This window comes from Lynx canadensis, chromosome B4 (assembly GCF_007474595.2).
Source record: "Lynx canadensis isolate LIC74 chromosome B4, mLynCan4.pri.v2, whole genome shotgun sequence".
In the NCBI taxonomy this organism is placed as follows: domain Eukaryota; kingdom Metazoa; phylum Chordata; class Mammalia; order Carnivora; family Felidae; genus Lynx; species Lynx canadensis.
Genome location: NC_044309.1, coordinates 41,761,024 through 41,778,177, shown reverse-complemented (window position 1 = coordinate 41,778,177; position 17,154 = coordinate 41,761,024). Strand labels below are relative to the sequence as shown.

Sequence of the window (17,154 nt, the reverse complement as noted above, 5' to 3'; positions counted from 1 at the left end):
AGAAAAAAAATCCTAAAATTTGTATGAAGCCACAAAAGACCCTGCGTATCCAAAGCAATCTTGAGAAAGAAGGGCAAAGTTGGAGGCACCCAAGGAGGCAGTTCCTGGTTTCAAACTATATTACAAAGCTATAATAATTAAAACAGTATGGTATTGGCATAAACACGGACACACAGATCAATGGCAAAAAGTAGAGAACCTAAAAATAAACCCACACGGATGGCCAACTAATCTTGTAAAAAGGAGCCAAAAATTGGGGCGCTTGCGTGGCTCAGTTGGTTGGGCATCTGACTTTGGCTCAGGTCATGATCTCACGGTTCATGAGTTTGAGCCCCACATTGGGCTCTGTGCTCACAGCTCAGAGCCTGGAGCCTGCCTTGGGTTCTGTGTCTCCCTCTCTCTCTGCCCCTCCCCTGCTCACACTGTATCTGTCTCTCTCCTTCAAAAATAAACATTAAAAAAATTTTTAATAAATGAAATAAATAAAATGGAGACAAAAACATACAATGGAAAAGGATAGTCTCTTCAACAGATGGTGTTGGGAAAACTGGATTGCCATATGCAAAACAATAAAACTAGACCATTATCTTACACCATACACCAAAATTAACTGGAAAAAAAGTCTTTAATCCTAAGGACTTAAACATGAGACCTAAAACCATAAACCACCTAGAAGAAAACATAGAAGGTTAGCTCTTTGACATTGGTCTTGGCAATGACTTTTTTTATTTGACACCAAAAGCAAAGGCAATAAAAGCAAAAATAAGCAAGGAGGACTACATCAAACTAAAAATCTTCTGCTCAGGAAAAGAATCCATCAATAAAATGAAAAAGAAAACTACAGAATGGAAGAAAGTATTTGCAAACCACATATCCAATAAGGGGTTAATATCCCAAAAACACAAGAACAGCTACAACTCAGTGGCAAAAAGGGAAATAACTCAATTTTAAAATGGGAAAAGGACCTGAATAGACATTTTTCAGAAGACATACCAATGACCAACAGGTGCATTAAAAAGTGCTCAGTGTCACTAATCATCAGGGAGATGCAAATCAAAAGCACAATTAAATATCACCTCACATCTATTAGGATAGCTATTTAAAAAAAAAAAGATAACATGCTGGCAAAGATGTGGAGAAAAGGGAACACTTGTACACTGTTGTTGAGAATGTAAACTGCTACAGTCACTATGGAAAACAGTATGGAGATTTCTCAGGGAATTAAAAATAAAAATATGGGGGTACCTGCCTGACTCAGTCAATAGACAGTGCATTTCTTGATCTCGGAGTTGTAAGTTCGAGCTCAACATGGGTGTAGAAATTACTTAAAAATAAACATATTTTTTAGCAAATAAAAAATAAAAATACATATGATCCAGCAATCCCTCCTTGGGATATATATTCAAGAGAAACCAAACTATTATCTCAAAGAGATGTCTGTACTTCAATGTTCTTTGCAGCATTAATCACAATAACCAAGATACGGAACAACCTAAGTGTCAAGAGATGAATGGATCAAGAAAATATGGTGTCTATTACATACAATGGAATATTATTCAGCTTTTTAGAAAAAGGAAATCCTGTCATTTGTGACAACGTGGACAAATCTGGAGGGCATTATGCTAAGTGAAATAAGCCAGACAGAGAAAGGCAAATACTGCATGGTATGGCTTATATGTGGAATCTTAAAAAAATTAATTAATTAATTAATTAAGTCAAACTCATAGAAACAGAATAGAAAAGTGGTCGCCAGGGGTGAGGTGTAGGGGAAAGAGGGAGAGTTTGGAAAAAGGTAAAAGCTTTCAGTTATAAGATGAATAAAGTCTGAGGAGCTAATGTATAACGTGGTGACTATAGCTGGTAACACTATAGTGTATAATTGAAATGTGCTAAAAGAGTAGAACTTAAAGTGTTCTCACCACCCAAAAAATATTTATAAGGGTAAATATGTGAGGAGATGAATTAATTAATGTGACGGTGGGGGGGGGGGAACCTTTCACAGCATACATGTATATGAAATCATCACATTGCATACCTTAAGTATTTTACAATTTTGTCAATTATACCTCAATAAAGTTGAAAAAATAGTTTTCTCATATTTTTAGTTCAAAAAAAACCAGGTATGCGGGAAGCATAAAGTCACATCTCCACAGAAGAAATTGCTGATTCTAGGAATCATACTAAAAGCAAATTTTGAAGGTCTCGAAATTCCACGAGCACCTTCTGGTCTAGCCCGGTTTCAACTAGGTTCCTTCCATCAAGTCTTCTTGGACTCTGGGCACCTTCTATTCTCCCTGGCATGAGAAACTGATCCACCAGTCCATTTTCTTCTGACCAAAGTGTGACCATTGACCTGCTTTTATTTTTTTTTTAATTTTTTTTAATGTTTATTTATTTTTGAAGGAGAGAGAGAGACAGAGTGTGAGTGGGGGAGGGGCAGAGAGAGAGAGGGAGACACAGAATCCGAAGCAGGCTCCGGGCTCTGAGCTGTCAGCACAGAGCCTGATGCGGGGCTCCAACCCGCGAACTGTGAGATCATGACCTGAGCCGAAGTCGGACGCTCAACCGACTGAGCCACCCAGGCGCCCCTGACCTGCTTTTAAAAAGTTGTCTTGTCTTGGGGCGCCTGGGTGGCTCAGTCGGTTGAGCGTCCGACTTCAGCTCAGGTCATGATCTCGCGGTCTGTGAGTTCGAGCCCCGCGTCGGGCTCTGGGCTGATGGCTCAGAGCCTGGAGCCTGCTTCCATTCTGTGTCTCCCCCTCTCTCTGCCCCTCCCCCGTTCATGCTCTGTCTCTCTCTGTCTCAAAAATAAATAAAACGTTAAAAAAAATTTTTTTTTTTTAAAGTTGTCTTTTCCTGGGGCGCCTGGGTGGCTCAGTCGGTTGAGCGTCCGACTTCGGCTCAGGTCATGATCTCGCGGTCCGTGGGTTCGAGCCCCGCGTCGGGCTCTGTGCTGACAGCTCAGAGCCTGGAGCCTGTTTTGGATTCTGTGTCTCCCTCTCTCTGACCCTCCCCCGTTCATGCTCTGTCTCTCTCTGTCTCAAAAATAAATAAAACGTTAAAAAAAAAAAAAATTTTTAAAGTTGTCTTTTCCTGGGGCTCCTGTGTGGCTCAGTGAAGCATCTGGCTTTGGCTCAGGTCATGATCTCACAGTTCGTGGGCTCCAGCCCCACATCAGTCTCTGTGCTGACAGCTCAGAGCCCGGAACCTGCTTCGGATTCTGTGTCTCCCTCTCTCTCTGCCCCTCCCCCACTCACTGTCTCTGTCTCCCAACAAAATTAAAAAAATTTTTTTCTTTAAGTTGTCTTTTCCTGAGTTTCAGGTGAAGCAGACATACATCATTCCCAAGTGATGTGTGAGGCAGTCTGACTGATACCCTTTAAATCACAGTGCATGATTCTCTAGGCCTTGGTGACGAGTCCTTCCTGGCTCTAAAGTCTCTGAGGATGATGCATTTAGAACCCCTCTCTGCCATACACCCGAAGTAATGATCTTGTAGTAAAGTTTACCATGCAAAAACCATAACCATCCTACTGCGTAAGGCAGCAACAATGAGGGAATTCTGCCCAGATGAGGCAATGAGGGAATACCCCAGCTCATTAGCAAGGGAAAAACCCAAATAGAATGTTGATTCTGGCCTGGATGGCCTTTCTTTGTCTGTTATTTGTCGGATTCCAGGCTACCTGTTTTCCCCTATTATTTCAATTATTTCTCCTTTGATTCTTCAGACCTTCAGTTACAATTCTGGTTACTTCAACATGTGTTAACCTCCAGTCTAAGGTCAACTGTTGAATTTAGCCCTTTTGGTCTATGAAAAACTAAAGTCCTTTCTTGATGGGCCCCAAATACACACCTTTTGTGTAAAACACATACACACACTTTTTGTGTAAAAACAAAACCAAAAAACTGGTCTCCTAAAAGCCTCACGTCCCATCAAACAGACCGGAGTCTTCCTGAACTCCTACTTTTACTCTCAGCCTGCGGCCTTCATAAGACACCCAGTTAGGGCAACTGGCACCCTAAGACAGGCCTCCTGTCCACAGTTTTAAAAATACTAGTCTCAGGGGTGCCTGGGTGGCTCAGTCGGTTAGGTGTCCGATTTGGGCTCAGGTCATGATCTCACGGTTTGTGGGTTCGAGCCCCGTGTCGGGCTCCGTGCTGACGGCTCAGGGCCCTGAGCCCGCTTCGGATTCTTTGTCTCCCTCTCTCTCTGCCCCTCCCCCGCTCGCACTCTGTCTCTGTATCTCTCAAAAACAAATAAACGTTAAGAAAAAAATACTAGTCTCAATTGTGTGGTCGTTTTTCATTCCTAATCCATCTTGTGGGGAGGAGGAAGGTTGTGTTGTTTTTGTTTTTGTTTTTAATTTTCACTCCCTTGTCAAAGAATAGAAGGGAGAGTCTTTGGGTCCATCCATCCTCACCAGAATTTTCAGCTATAATGTCATGGCACAGAGTTTAATCCAGAGAAGGCATTGTTGCCTGACTGACAACTGATCAAAGCCACGAGGAAAGCAGATAAGAGCGTGTTCAATTTCTTCTTTTCTTCTTTATTAACTCATAATATTGTATTATGCCAAAAAATATTGTATTATACAAATGAGTATTAAAGGAAAATTAATTTTCAGAGACACAAATAATTCATACCTCAAAATGTTGTACTTGAAGATCTTAAACAGCCAATTCTAACTGTCGTTTGTGGACTTCTGCATGAGGTTCAGGTTTGTTTCATAAATTTCAGGGGGGCCTGGGTGGCTCAGTCAGTTGAGCGTCCGACTTCAGCTCAGGTCACGATCTCGCGGTCCGTGAGTTCGAGCCCCGCGTCAGGCTCTGGGCTGATGGCTCAGAGCCTGGAGCCTGCTTCCGATTCTGTGTCTCCCTCTCTCTCTGCCCCTCCCCCGTTCATGCTCTGTCTCTCTCTGTCTCAAAAATAAATAAAACGTTAAAAAAAAATTTTTTTTTTAAATTTCAAACGCATCTTATGGTACCTTGTACTGATGACATTCGTGCTGACCCACAATATTCAATAAATCTCAATTGGAAGAGAGGAGAAAATCTGAATTGCCTTTTCATGACAATTAAATATTAGCTACTAGATGACTGAATTTCCATGACACAACAGCCCTTTCCTCGCCCTTTTCTGGGGCTGAGGTCCTGATGTGGAATAAGTCAAGTCAGCCAAAACTGAGTTTTAAACATGATTTATTACAAGTAGATAGTAGACACTGAGTATGATAAGGTAAGTGGAACTTCAAACAGTAAAGGGGAAACAAAAAATCAAGGGTATGCCCAACAATAAATTTCACAATCAGAACCGTAACGCCAGGCAATCATCAGGAGGGGGGAGAGGGGACTCACTAGGGAATAGCGCAAGATAGGAGCATTCTTCTCGTGTTGTTATCCATAGTTGGTATTCAAGGGAGAGGACCCCCACAGATTCAGACCACACCGAATGACCAGCACAATGTAATGTTCAAACACTCCTGCCAGCCAAGTACCCCAACAATCAAGTTCTATTTAAATCACACTCCCAGGTCTTTTTTCAGTCATAGTGAAATCGTGGGAATATTGAGAGAAACAGAAAGCAAATGGATTGGTCATAGCCCTTGAAGAAGCTGGTGGTGTATGTATGGATTAGTCCATACTGGGGGGACTATTTTCCTGCATTGTCTTCTTTATCCAGTCAATGTAGTTCTTTACTCGTGTGTAGATTCCATAGGTTCCACACTGAGGGCCCCAGGACACCAGACCAGCTACATAGAATTTGGGGGTCTCTACACTGGGGATCTGTACAGCAAAAGCTCCGCCACTGTCCCCTTCACAGCTATCAACACCCTTCTGTCCTCCAGCACAGATCATGTTATTAGTGAAAACGAAGGCATTTATATCCAGTTTAACATTTTCCCCTTTCACCTCCCGGCACCTTTCTAAGGGAGCAATGGGTAACTTTGCCCCTCTGAGCTGGCGCACATGATCTTTTTTCTCTGTTCGGCCCCAGCCTGAGATCAGTCCCAGGTCTCCCACTGAGGGATTGTATTCTGAGGAGGTACCTGGCAGGCAGATAGGGGAGACAGTGGGTCCCATTTTCACGGGCTCTTTCAGCTGCACAAGTGCAATGTCATTGTCAAAATTCTTCCGTGACTCTGGGTCATCCAACAATTTCCAACCCGGATGAATAATCACACGCTCAGCAGTAAGCATCTTGGTTTTTGTCAGATCTGAGCGGAGTACTGAGGTGGACCCAACGTACATTCCTGGGTTATGGTTTCTCTCCACGACGTGGGCGGCTGTCAGCACCCAGTACTCATCGATGAGAGCCCCACCAGCCCGTGGGTCTGAAAAGAAGACTTGCCAGGGGAAATTTTGAATATCTGCAACAGATCCTCCAAATATCCTCTGTCTTCCTACAAAGGGCTTACTGGGGACACCACAGACTAGGAAAGAACAAGAACAAGGTGGAGAGGGAATAAGAAATAAATTATTGGCCTCTTACAGATCCTCCAACTACTCAAAAACCTGCCGGGATTCACAATTCTCTAGCACAATAGGGCCAACCCTCCATTTGGTCAACCATCTGAGTATCTGACTCATCCTGAATGTAATCACCAAACATCTCACTTTTCCAAAGCCAGGCAGGCTCATGGGAGAGAGTCTGGTGTGTGAACTGAGGAGTCCAAATGAGCTAGTGCCTCACACTATGAAAACAGCCCTCTAGAGGTACACTTCATCCTAGGTTCAGCACATGGGGACAGCGGCCCAACTGGAGGCAGTGCTGAGAAATTCTTTCCTCATACAGATGATGGAGGAGGCAGGCGTTCTACCTCCTTCTGACACCCAGACCAAATGCTTATCGCCTTCTGTACCGAAGTCCTAACTGCAGCCGAGGCCCTCCTAGTAATCCATGGAGGTAGGGCAAAGAGAGGGTTCTCTTCTTTCATCACTCATTTCAATTCCCCATTGATTCCAGGCCTGAACATTTTGCCATTACCGAATGCAACTACCACTGAATTTTATTCCAGACCAAGTCAGTTTACCTAAATCCCTCAGTAGTCAGCCTGAGTGGACTCTGAGTTGAGCATAATATCAGGCTTTGGACTCAGACAGACCTGGGTTCAAAGTCTACTGCTGCCTGTTACTAACTCTGTGACCTTGTATTCAGTTCACTCATCTCTGAAACGGAACTAGTAACACCTCAAAGGGTTGTTGCAAGGACTGGAATGAGATAATAAATGCGATTAATTAGCCCAGTCCCTAGCTCTCAATAACACTGTTGTTACTACAGGATCATCAGTATTATTCTGGCTTTGCCTGAAAGCCTTCTTCTATTCAACTCTGATCTATCTGCAACTCTTCCTTTCTTTTATTCCTCTATATCTTGTTGCCATATAGACTTTTACATAATAACTGAGCTATTCAGCTGGTCTTGTTTCTGCATGCGGAATCCTCACTCTCAATTTTCGGGCCCTGTTTTTAGCAATTCTTTATCCCCTTATTGCATCTACTTTACCGAACTTAACTGGCCCTCCCTCTGCCACCAACTGTCACTGCTGATTTTCTATTTCCTGTCAGTTGGCCTGAGTCAGGGCGGTGGAGGAATTCCCCAAGGCCCTGGCGGGCCCACAGCCCAGTGTTATCTCCACCTCCCTGGGCTAGACCCAGAGTGTTAAGTCCTTTCCCAAAAAGAATGCAGCTACTTTCAGAGAGTGGGCCCCCTCACCTCCACCTATGTCTGTGGTCTCTCCCCAACCCTGAGCCCTGATTACCTGGAACACATTTTGGCAGCTCGGTGCCCAGCAACTCATTCACCCAGCTCCCGTTGCCAGCGCAGCGATACTCCCCTGGAATAGCACAAGGGACACAGGACACACTCACCACCACATCTTCTCTCTTCCATCCCCCCCTTTCATTCAGAGCCTCCATAACTCTGGCGTTTGAGGAGGGAATCGAATCAAATCAACTAGAACAGAATGTTGAGAACACCCTCGAAACAATCCTTCTGTCCTCTATTCGGCCAAAGGAGGGAAAGGAAGAGTCCCCTAAGCAGAAAGAGGGTTACAGTAGAGATTGGAAAAATGCTTCCAGTGGGAAAATAAATTCAATTAAAAGCAACAAAGTGGTACATATTATGTCTTAACCCATCTTTCATCTAGTACTGCTAAGTCCCCTCCATCAAGAAAGCCAGGCATTTGGGGGCGCCTGGGTGGCTCAGTCGGTTGAGCATCTGACTCTTGATTTTGGCTCAGGTCATGATCTCACAGTTCATGAGTGTGAGCCCCTCATCAGGCTCTGCACTGACAATGCAGAGCCTGCTTCAAATTCTCTCTCTCCCTTTCTCTCTCTCTGCCCCTCCCCTGCTTGCGCTCTCCCTCCCTCAGAATAAATAAATACATAAACATTAAATATATATATACTTACATATATGTATGTATACATATACATATTTATATGTATATATATATATACATATACATGTGTGTGTATATATATAATATGTGTGTGTGTGTATATATATATATATATATTTTTTTTTTTAAAGCAATCATTTGGTATGGTGACTTGACACTGGAAGCATTACTCCCGTAGATTCTACATTAAATAATTGGCCAAAAGCTGGATAACCACATGAATATGGATATCATAGGGGGAATTCCGGCCACAGTTGTGAAACCGAGCTAGGTGACCTCTTTGATTCTCTACGGATGATCCTATATCCCATAGGAAAACTGCATCTCTAGACCAAGCCAAGAGAATAAATAAAGTCCATCCCATCTCCTTCATTTCTCTCCAAATTCTCTCCAAGCCAGAAAGAGTGTGCTATTCACTCTCCAACTCTCACTCTTTCTCCTCCTTTCCCTAGTCAAAGAAACCTACCACTTTCTTCATTTTCCATGTAGTAATATGGCTCCTCACAAGTATAGCGAATGACAGAACCAAATAAAGTATCTTCTGGATCTTCCACTGTACCATGCTGAATGGGTTCAGGAATTCCACAGTCCACAGCTATCAGAGGAAGGCAGGAGAGTGATGGTCAGGAAAGCCACTTCCTTCCAGAAGGAGTCATTGGAGCCAGTTCCATCCTCCAGGCCATGCTCCTCACTCCTTCCCTACCCGCACATCCATAAGGACACCTGGGCTGAATCTCCCCAGGTCACTGAGTCCTGCCAAATCAGATAGCCCCTTGAAAGCTATAGGAGTAGTAGCTTCTCAGTGGTTGGTGGAGGCCCCTGCAGAAGCCAGGAATGGACCTCTTTGGTGCTACTAAGTCTACCAACCCCACAGCCTCTTTCTTTGAAAGAAGCCTGCTAATCTGGCCAGTCTAGGACCAGAACTGGGCTGGCAATTAATTGGCTGGCTTCTCTTCAAAAAATCCAACCCACTCTCTCACAAGCCTAAGAGGAAAACATGAATTTGAATCTTGATGAACCCATCTTTCAATTCCCTTGGAAAGGAAAAAAAAAAAAAAAAAAGTCCCATTTTAAAGAGATACATACGTTGACATTTCAGTTTGGAATTACTCCACTTTCCATCACTTTGACAAGTAGAATAGAAAGATCTCGAGCCAACACTTCCCTGGAGAATAATACACATCACCATTAATTTATAAGGAGAGATATGAGAAGCCAAAATCAAGAATGGAATCTATCTCTGGCCTTGGATCAATGAGGAGTCCTGACCATAAGAAGTTTGGGGACATCTTATCTTAGCAGAATGACCCAAAGCACCCAGGAGTGGAGGCTAAAAGACAACTTTGTCCCAGCATATCAGAATCCCTTCCTCAAGAAGACTGAAAGCAGAAGGAGAATGTCAATCTGGCCAAGGAGCTCCATGACTTACAAGGAGGGACTAAAGATCCTGCAGTATTCTGTTTATGGAAAAGGGGTTATACCTTGCTCAAACAAGGACATTCAGTAAACCATTAGATAATTCCAGTATGCTCATCCTGACTTAGAGATTAGGGAGAAGCCCCTAAATTTGTACTTTACCTGTACGACTTCAAACCCTTCCAGGCAGGTTATCCTCACCACATCTTTGAACACATATTTTGCTTTCTCAGGCTCCCAAACAGAATTGTCAGTGACGTCTTTGGGACAAGGGATTGCTTGGAAAGAACAGGGGGAATCAAATTACCAAATAGTTGGAGAATCTCTATTCTATTTACATCACCTTCACACTTTCTAAAATCATTCAGTCATCCTTAGTTCTGATGCTTAACATTCCAATGCAGATGTCTAAAACAATATGGCCTTACCTACTCCAGAAAGAGTCATTGAGGCAGTTTCATCCTCCCAGCTGTGTTAGTACATACTAACAAACCACCCCAAGTTGTACATACTAACCACTCCACGTCATCTGCACCCGCAAGCCCAGTTGAAGGATTCCTAGAGGTCCAGGCATTTCTAATGACCACTGACAGGTTTAGATCTTGCTGAAGAAGTGACGTATCTCAGGTGAACTCTCCATACAACAATCTACCTGTTTGGATTTTACGTTGTCCGGGGACTTTGGTAGCACCAAAGACCAACTTATAGGTTACTCACGATCTCCATGGTAACGAAGTTTCCAGCCCCTTTTTTGCTCTGTTTGGTCAGTTTGGAAGATGATATTAAGAGCATTGCTCCTGGTTTCAATATTTAGTGGCCCAGGGAATCCATTACCACAGTAAGGACCAAATTGCTTGTCTCTTGCCACAAACTGAAAAGAAACAAAATGGTGAAATCAGAAGAGAGAAAGAACTAAAAGATACAGGTAGGTAAAATGGAGGGGACAAAAGTAAAGAAAGTAATAAAAGTAACATAAAATAAGAAGGAGAAGAAGAAAAGAAGGGGCAGAAGGAAAGACAATTTGTCTTTGGGGAGAAATTGATCTGTGTGAGTTGGGAGGAAAACTAATCACTCAACACTCACAACTAAACTGTCAGGGCAATGGCCCCCTGAATCAGCTGGTTCCACATCAAAATCTTCTCTCCGCACAGTCACGACCACTTGGTATCCCTCCTCCAAGAGGACCTGATATTCACACCTTGAATTCTCTGGGTATGGATTGGGATAATTGGGACTTGTGATCTCCCCAATCAGTGCCGTGAATACATCCCCACTGCAATTGACTATGGGAGAAAAAGAGAAAAGGGCAATCAAATATAGGGTCAAGCAAAGGAGTTCCTGCTCCATTCTGTGACTCTTCTCATGAACTAACCATCCCTAACTGGAGCCCCCATGCCACAATTACATACCCCATGCAAATCAGTAGAGATACCCAATGCCTACTCAGTTTCCATCACATTGCATATGATAAAGCCTTTCATGGTTATGAACAGCCCCAGGTAGACTCTTTACAGGCATCTATTTCTCCTCTCCAATTCACTAACTTGACCCTGTAGGCTTGTCTTCCTCCACTCTTGGGGCTCCTCCCCAGCTTATGGGTAACTAAAGATAGGTGCCAAAGCAAGGCTGAGGCTAGTCAAAATTAGAAAGGCTGGGGCGCCTGGGTGGCTCAGCCGGTTAAGGGTCCGACTTCAGCTCAGGTCACGATCTCGCGGTCCGTGAGTTCGAGCCCCGCGTCGGGCTCTGGGCTGATGGCTCAGAGCCTGGAGCCTGCTTCCGATTCTGTGTCTCCCTCTCTCTCTGCCCCTCCCCCGTTCATGCTCTGTCTCTCTCTGTCCCAAAAATAAATAAACGTTAAAAAAAAAATTAGAAAGGCCAACAAAGATCTAACTGAAGCCTCAAACCATTCCAAACCCCAGGGAACACGCACCCCTCTTGATGCCAAGCTCACCTCCACAATTCTTCATATCATCATGGAGGAAGTACTCTGGGGGGCAGGAGCAGTAATAACCACCCATGAAGTTGTTGCAGAAGTGGCTACAAGGGGCATTGGCAAAGTCTGTGCACTCGTTTACATCTAGAAAAAGCAGAGAAAGATTGAGGTCAAGGACAGAGACTTAGAAGGAAGAATGAGTTTAAACCCAACCCTGTTACTTAAATAAATGAGTGAATCACCTTTCAGGATGGTATTATTCTGTGTTACTCTCCTGAAATATGATTCAAGAGTTGTGCCCTGCCATTGCACAGCTATAAGGGAGCTCTCAATGCCAGAGACCATTGGCCTTTCTCACAGAGCATTTCGGCTCCAGAGACAACACTCTATAGGCTCAACATGATGAAATGTCTACTTCAGGGAGGAGCAATTAGTACATTTATCACTTTATAGGATTTGGGCACTTGCGTTAAATCTAAACAACAGTTCAGCCTTATGAGATGTTCTAACTTCACTTTAACCTGGAGTTAGGTACAGAAGCACCCAGAATTTGAAGGTTTGTTTGCCATTGGATGGGTTTGAATACCACGCATTCTTCGTGTGATTCTTGGCAAGTTACTTAACTTTCCTAGTCTTCTCTTTCCTTATCTTTAAGTGGAGATCATAATACCCACCTTGAAGAGTTGAGGTGAAGCTTAAGTTAATATAGGTAAAATTCCTGGATTTTAAAATTCCTGGGTTTTAAAATCCCAGTTTATACTGGTTCTCAATAAATCACTATTTATTACCTATTTTTACCATTATCATCATCACCCCTAAGATACCACGTGTTTGAATTTCACAAAGGCAATTCCTGGAAAGACAGACCCAAATCAAGTCAACACCTCTTAAGAGTTACAAACAGGGGGGCGCCTGGGTGGCTCAGTCGGTTAAGCATCCGACTTCAGCTCAGGTCACGATCTTGCAGTCCGTGAGTTCGAGCCCCGCGTCGGGCTCTGGGCTGATGGCTCAGAGCCTGGACCATGCTTCCGATTCTGTGTCTCCCTCTCTCTCTGACCCTCCCCCATTCATGCTCTGTCTCTCTCTGTCTCAAAAATAAATAAACGTTAAAAAAAAAAAAGAGTTACAAACAGGATCCTTATTCGCTGAATTGCTGTTTGTTCTGCTTCTAATCTTTTAGCTGGACCCATGAGGCACATAAAGAGGGGTGAGCCTTACCTACAGCGACATAGTAGGCAGCAAACCCGGTGAAACGTTCTTCATTGGAGAAGTCTGACTTAAAGATCACCTGGAGTTTATTGTACGGGATTTGGAACTCTTCCACGATGGGAGAGTTGGGACTCTTGCTGGTCCTCTGCCCACAGAGTTTCCCTTCTTCAAAGTCTCCTGACATTATCTAAGAGAAGAATCAAAAGGAAGCTGAGAAAGGGTAATATTTTGGCATGGAGGTCAGAAAAGGGGACAGAGGGAATAGAACATTCCACCACCACCCCCAGCCCTATCCTTTATGCGCTTATTATAATATACCTGCACTGAGTCATATGCGCAGTTCTCCGACAGCTCTATGTCCAGATGGGTGAAGTAGAGGTGGATCCCATACCCTTCAGGAACTTCTATATCCCAAGATTTCTCTACCTCATTGGGGTATGCCTGAGGATAGTTAGGGGACAGGATCTCCCCATACATAGTAGGCTCAGCATAAACGGATGCCAAAAGGGAAAACAGGAAGACGCACCTGAAAGAAAAGACATACGGAGACGTGGGTGACCCAGGTACTGGCAGACTAGTGAAGTGCTCTAGCATTTGTCATGGGCAGACGGGAGGGGAAAGGAAGAGGGCAAGAGCACATGGAGAATCTCGTTGGAATAAAGCAAAAAGGCCTAGGCTGAACCAAAACCTGGGCTTCAGAGCCGAGCTGCCTTCTTGAGAAGATAAAGGGAATAGAGCCCATGTACGTACATCTCTGTAGACTCGTGATGACTTACCGCATCTCTGGCAATTTGTTCATCCCTGGTGAACGGCGGTACGCCTCTTGGTCCTGGCTCTCTGCACCTCTGGACTTTGGAGCAAAGGGGTGGCAGGCCCGGCTGTATTTGTCTAACAAACACAGGCACCTTCTTTGGTGGTGGGGTCACCTGGGGTTCAGTGTCACCTTCGTGACAATAACACACAAGCTAAACAAAGCCGCACACTGATCACCGCATGAGGCCTGTCCTCTCCCCGCCTCCCTGGTTCTACTTCAATTCATTTTCTAGACTAAAACTAGAGCTTATCCTTCTCCCATTGCTTCTCAGAATCTTCTCCCAGTTTTTCTCCAAAAGAATAAGCACTTTCTCCCAATTTTCTTCCTTCCCTGTTGCCCTCCTTCACCTCTACTCCCCACCCCTGCCCCCTCTCTATCAGCCTCTCTCCTGCCCTCACAAAACAATATCCCCGTTTCCACTCAGGCTTTCAGGCATCTTTCCCCATCATGACTATCCATCTAAGACACTTCTCCCTCCTCTTTTGGCAAAGATCCCCCTTATCACTTCACGCCAGCTCTCTTTACTATGTTTACTGTCACACATATTTCTCTTGGTGCTCCCTACGACCACTGATGGAGGAAAGAGCTTCTTTTACTAGGGGAAAGCAGTGACCTTGGGAGAAGTGGTCTGACGCAGGGTTGGGTGGGAAATGAGAAGAAGGGCGGCTGAATGACCAGAAACACAAAAGGAAAGGAAAGGTATTCCCTCAATTTCCTATGTTAATTTTCCAGGGTTTGGGTTTGTTGTTTGTTTGGGTTTTTTTTTCCCCCTTTACTAAAAAGAGGAGATCTCTTTGAAAGTTAACAGGCTTGCCAAAAATGTTTCTAACCCTAAAAACAGTGGTAAGTAGTGGGGTGGCGGTGGGGGGAGGGGGGGCCAACCTAAGAGAAACAGGTTGCCTCTCTTCTGCCTTCTTTTATTCTGCTCCTTCCAGCACCCCCCCCATCTTTGCCCGCAAACTTCCTATGTGAAGTTTTCTGCCTTTCTTTTTTCTTCCATCAAAGCTCTGCTCTTCCGTTTTTAAGGTTTTTACCTTCAGCAGCTGATGGGAGCAAGTGGGTCAGTCCCCTCTCTCGTGCCAGCGGGCATGCTGGGCAACCCTGCCGACTCCCAGGGAGAGCAGCTCAGGGCCTGGACGCTCCCTCTGCAGGAACCTCTGCCGGCCTCCCTGTCCTGGTTCTGTTCATATGATACTCTACCCCAGTGTGCATGTCTGAAATTCCCTGATCTAAACAAACGGGGGGCTGGGAGACCAGGACATAGGGAAAGGGTAACTCAGCCTTGATCTTGGAGCTCCCTCTGCTTTTGAAACAAGAACTGCATACTCCGGTCAGGACTGAGGTCCCTGCATCTGGGGCTCCAGGGGGAGAAAGGAGGAGAGGGAAATTCCACCGATTGCCCAACGTTCTTTTTCAGCCAAAGGGTGTGTTAACAGAGTTTTCACAGAAGTCAGGTGACTTGTAGGAAAAGGAGGGGATTAATATGGTGGGGGAAAAGCCAAACCCAGAAGGTCCAACCCTCCAACTGTGTATGAATCACGACTTAAGGGAGAGTACTTACCAAAAATGCCTCTCATCGCTGCCCTTAAAGCAAATTTAATGGTTAGATAATGACTTAGACCTAGACCCGAGCTGGTGTGGGATGACGCTCTTCCTCTTCCTAAAATCCCCTCCAAGCATCAAAATCCTATCCACCAATCAAGCCCCAGTTCAGATACAGTCCAGTCTCATCCATAACCCTTGGGTCCCAACGGGTTTCAAAATTCAGAATTTTACAGATTTTAGAAAGGCAGTGCAGGACATGGCCCCAGTGTTAGGTAACACCTTCTCCCCCCCCTCCCCTCGAGGGGCTCCTCGATAATGCTCCATTATCAAACATTAATATTTCTGCAGCTAAACATATTGATCTTCACAGTAAACGGAATAACTAAAATTATATAGTTTGGTTATAATTAAATATGATATTTATACATTCCTTATAGTTATAAATTACCTTACATCGGTTCAAGTCAGGTGTTGCCACCAAAGAGGTTTTGGTGTCAAACTTGAAAACAAGCAAACAAACAAACAACAACACACATACACACACACACACACACACACACACACAAACACAAAAAGGCTTTTGGAATTCAAAGTTGCAGCTAAGGGACCAAGGGACGGCGGGCTGTACGATTCCTCCACAAAGTCTTCCCTGATCTCTCACCTCCTCTTTGTGTCCCTTTTTACTTCCTACCCCTATTTGGTGACTGCATTCCAGTGAATCTATACCTTATCGAAGGAAGATGCTCCCTTCTTTTACACACCACTAGGAGTAAACACTTGCCAGTTGAACTGTGATATATCATTGATTATAAGATGAATCTTGATTTCAGGAGCATTCAAATGTTGGGGGAAACCACGTGCCTTGAAATCGATTGCACTGGGCCTGGAATCAAAGGACGGGTCCAGGACCGGTTCATTACCTAACTTCTCAGCTTCTTCAAGTATAAAACAGAGAGAGATAACATCAATTCTGCCTACCTTACATGGCTGTCAGAAGACTCTAATGAAACAGTGAAAGAGGGGCGCCTGGGTGGCTCAGTCGGTTAAGCGTCCAACTTCAGCTCAGGTCATGATCTCACAGTCATGATCTGTGCAGACAGCTCAGAGCCCGAAGCCTGCTTCACAGCATGCATCAGCACACGGCGAGAAAAAGAGAGCATCTTACCAAATTGTCCAGGATTCCTTCCCCTTTTCCTTCTGAATTCAACACTCACCAGAAAAGTTACTGACTCTCTCCTACTCTTCCGTGTTTTGACTTCTCCTTTTCAATTTTGCCATCCAACTAGATTATTTTATTTTCCCCTCGAAATCTCAAGACACATGTGAGGACATCTCTGGGCCCTGCTACCTTCCCTGGGTCAGCAAGAGGTCAAGCCAAGGGCTCTTACAGTGACAGGGGACATGTTACATAATCTTCTCAGTATCCTGGGGAGTCATAAAAATGATGGTGCTTATCGCCATCCTCAGGGCCATCTGAACCCCAGCTGAGGTGACAATGCTAATACACAAACCACAAATTTAGAACCTTCCGTGTTAGTATTAAATGTAACTAACACACATGGGTATAAACATGAAAAGGACATTTTATCTTGATTGATTGATTGATTCAAGTGGAGTTTTTTTAAGTTTATTTATTTTTGAGAAAGAGGGGGGGGAGGGGCAGAGAGAGAGAGGGAGACAGAGAATTCGAGGGAGGCTCCACACAGTCAGTACAGAGCCCAACATGGGGCTTAATCTCGCTAACCATGAGATCATGACCTGGGCCGAAATCAAGACTCAAATGCTTCATCGACTGAGCTACCCAAGCGCCACAAACATTTAGAAGTATATTTTAG

General features: G+C 44.3%; 1 protein-coding gene across 4 annotated transcripts; it reads right to left on the bottom strand.

Moving 5' to 3' along the window:
- Window positions 1-5,182: 5,182 nt before the first annotated feature.
- Window positions 5,183-15,087, bottom strand: C1S (complement C1s). Of its 4 annotated transcripts, none has more exons than XM_030321979.2 (12): window positions 14,809-15,087; window positions 13,737-13,848; window positions 13,279-13,486; window positions 12,970-13,147; window positions 11,770-11,895; window positions 10,902-11,101; window positions 10,536-10,689; window positions 9,981-10,096; window positions 9,489-9,567; window positions 8,869-8,997; window positions 7,761-7,835; window positions 5,183-6,431 (listed from the first exon to the last, which is right to left on the bottom strand). In XM_030321979.2, exons 2-12 carry the CDS (start codon window positions 13,757-13,759, stop codon window positions 5,632-5,634), a joined length of 2,088 nt encoding a protein of 695 aa, XP_030177839.1. In that variant the 5' UTR covers window positions 13,760-13,848; window positions 14,809-15,087; the 3' UTR covers window positions 5,183-5,631. The 4 variants fall into 4 exon arrangements, with proteins under 4 accessions (XP_030177839.1, XP_032449793.1, XP_030177841.1 ...); XM_032593902.1 differs by having other exon boundaries at window positions 13,737-13,903; window positions 14,809-14,970; XM_030321981.1 differs by lacking the exon at window positions 13,737-13,848 and having other exon boundaries at window positions 14,809-14,969.
- Between the last annotated feature and the right edge of the window lie 2,067 nt (window positions 15,088-17,154).

Excerpts from the sequence above, each read along its gene's own strand:
- C1S (XM_030321979.2), bottom strand. The coding sequence starts at position 13,759 with ATGAACAAATTGCCAGAGATGCG. Across the intron at positions 10,097-10,535 it reads ACTTCGTTACCATGGAGATC|CAATCCCTTGTCCCAAAGAC; the intron begins GTGAGTAACCTA and ends GTTCTTTCCAAG. Across the intron at positions 6,432-7,760 it reads GCTGCCAAAATGTGTTCCAG|TCTGTGGTGTCCCCAGTAAG; the intron begins GTAATCAGGGCT and ends GTTCTTTCCTAG.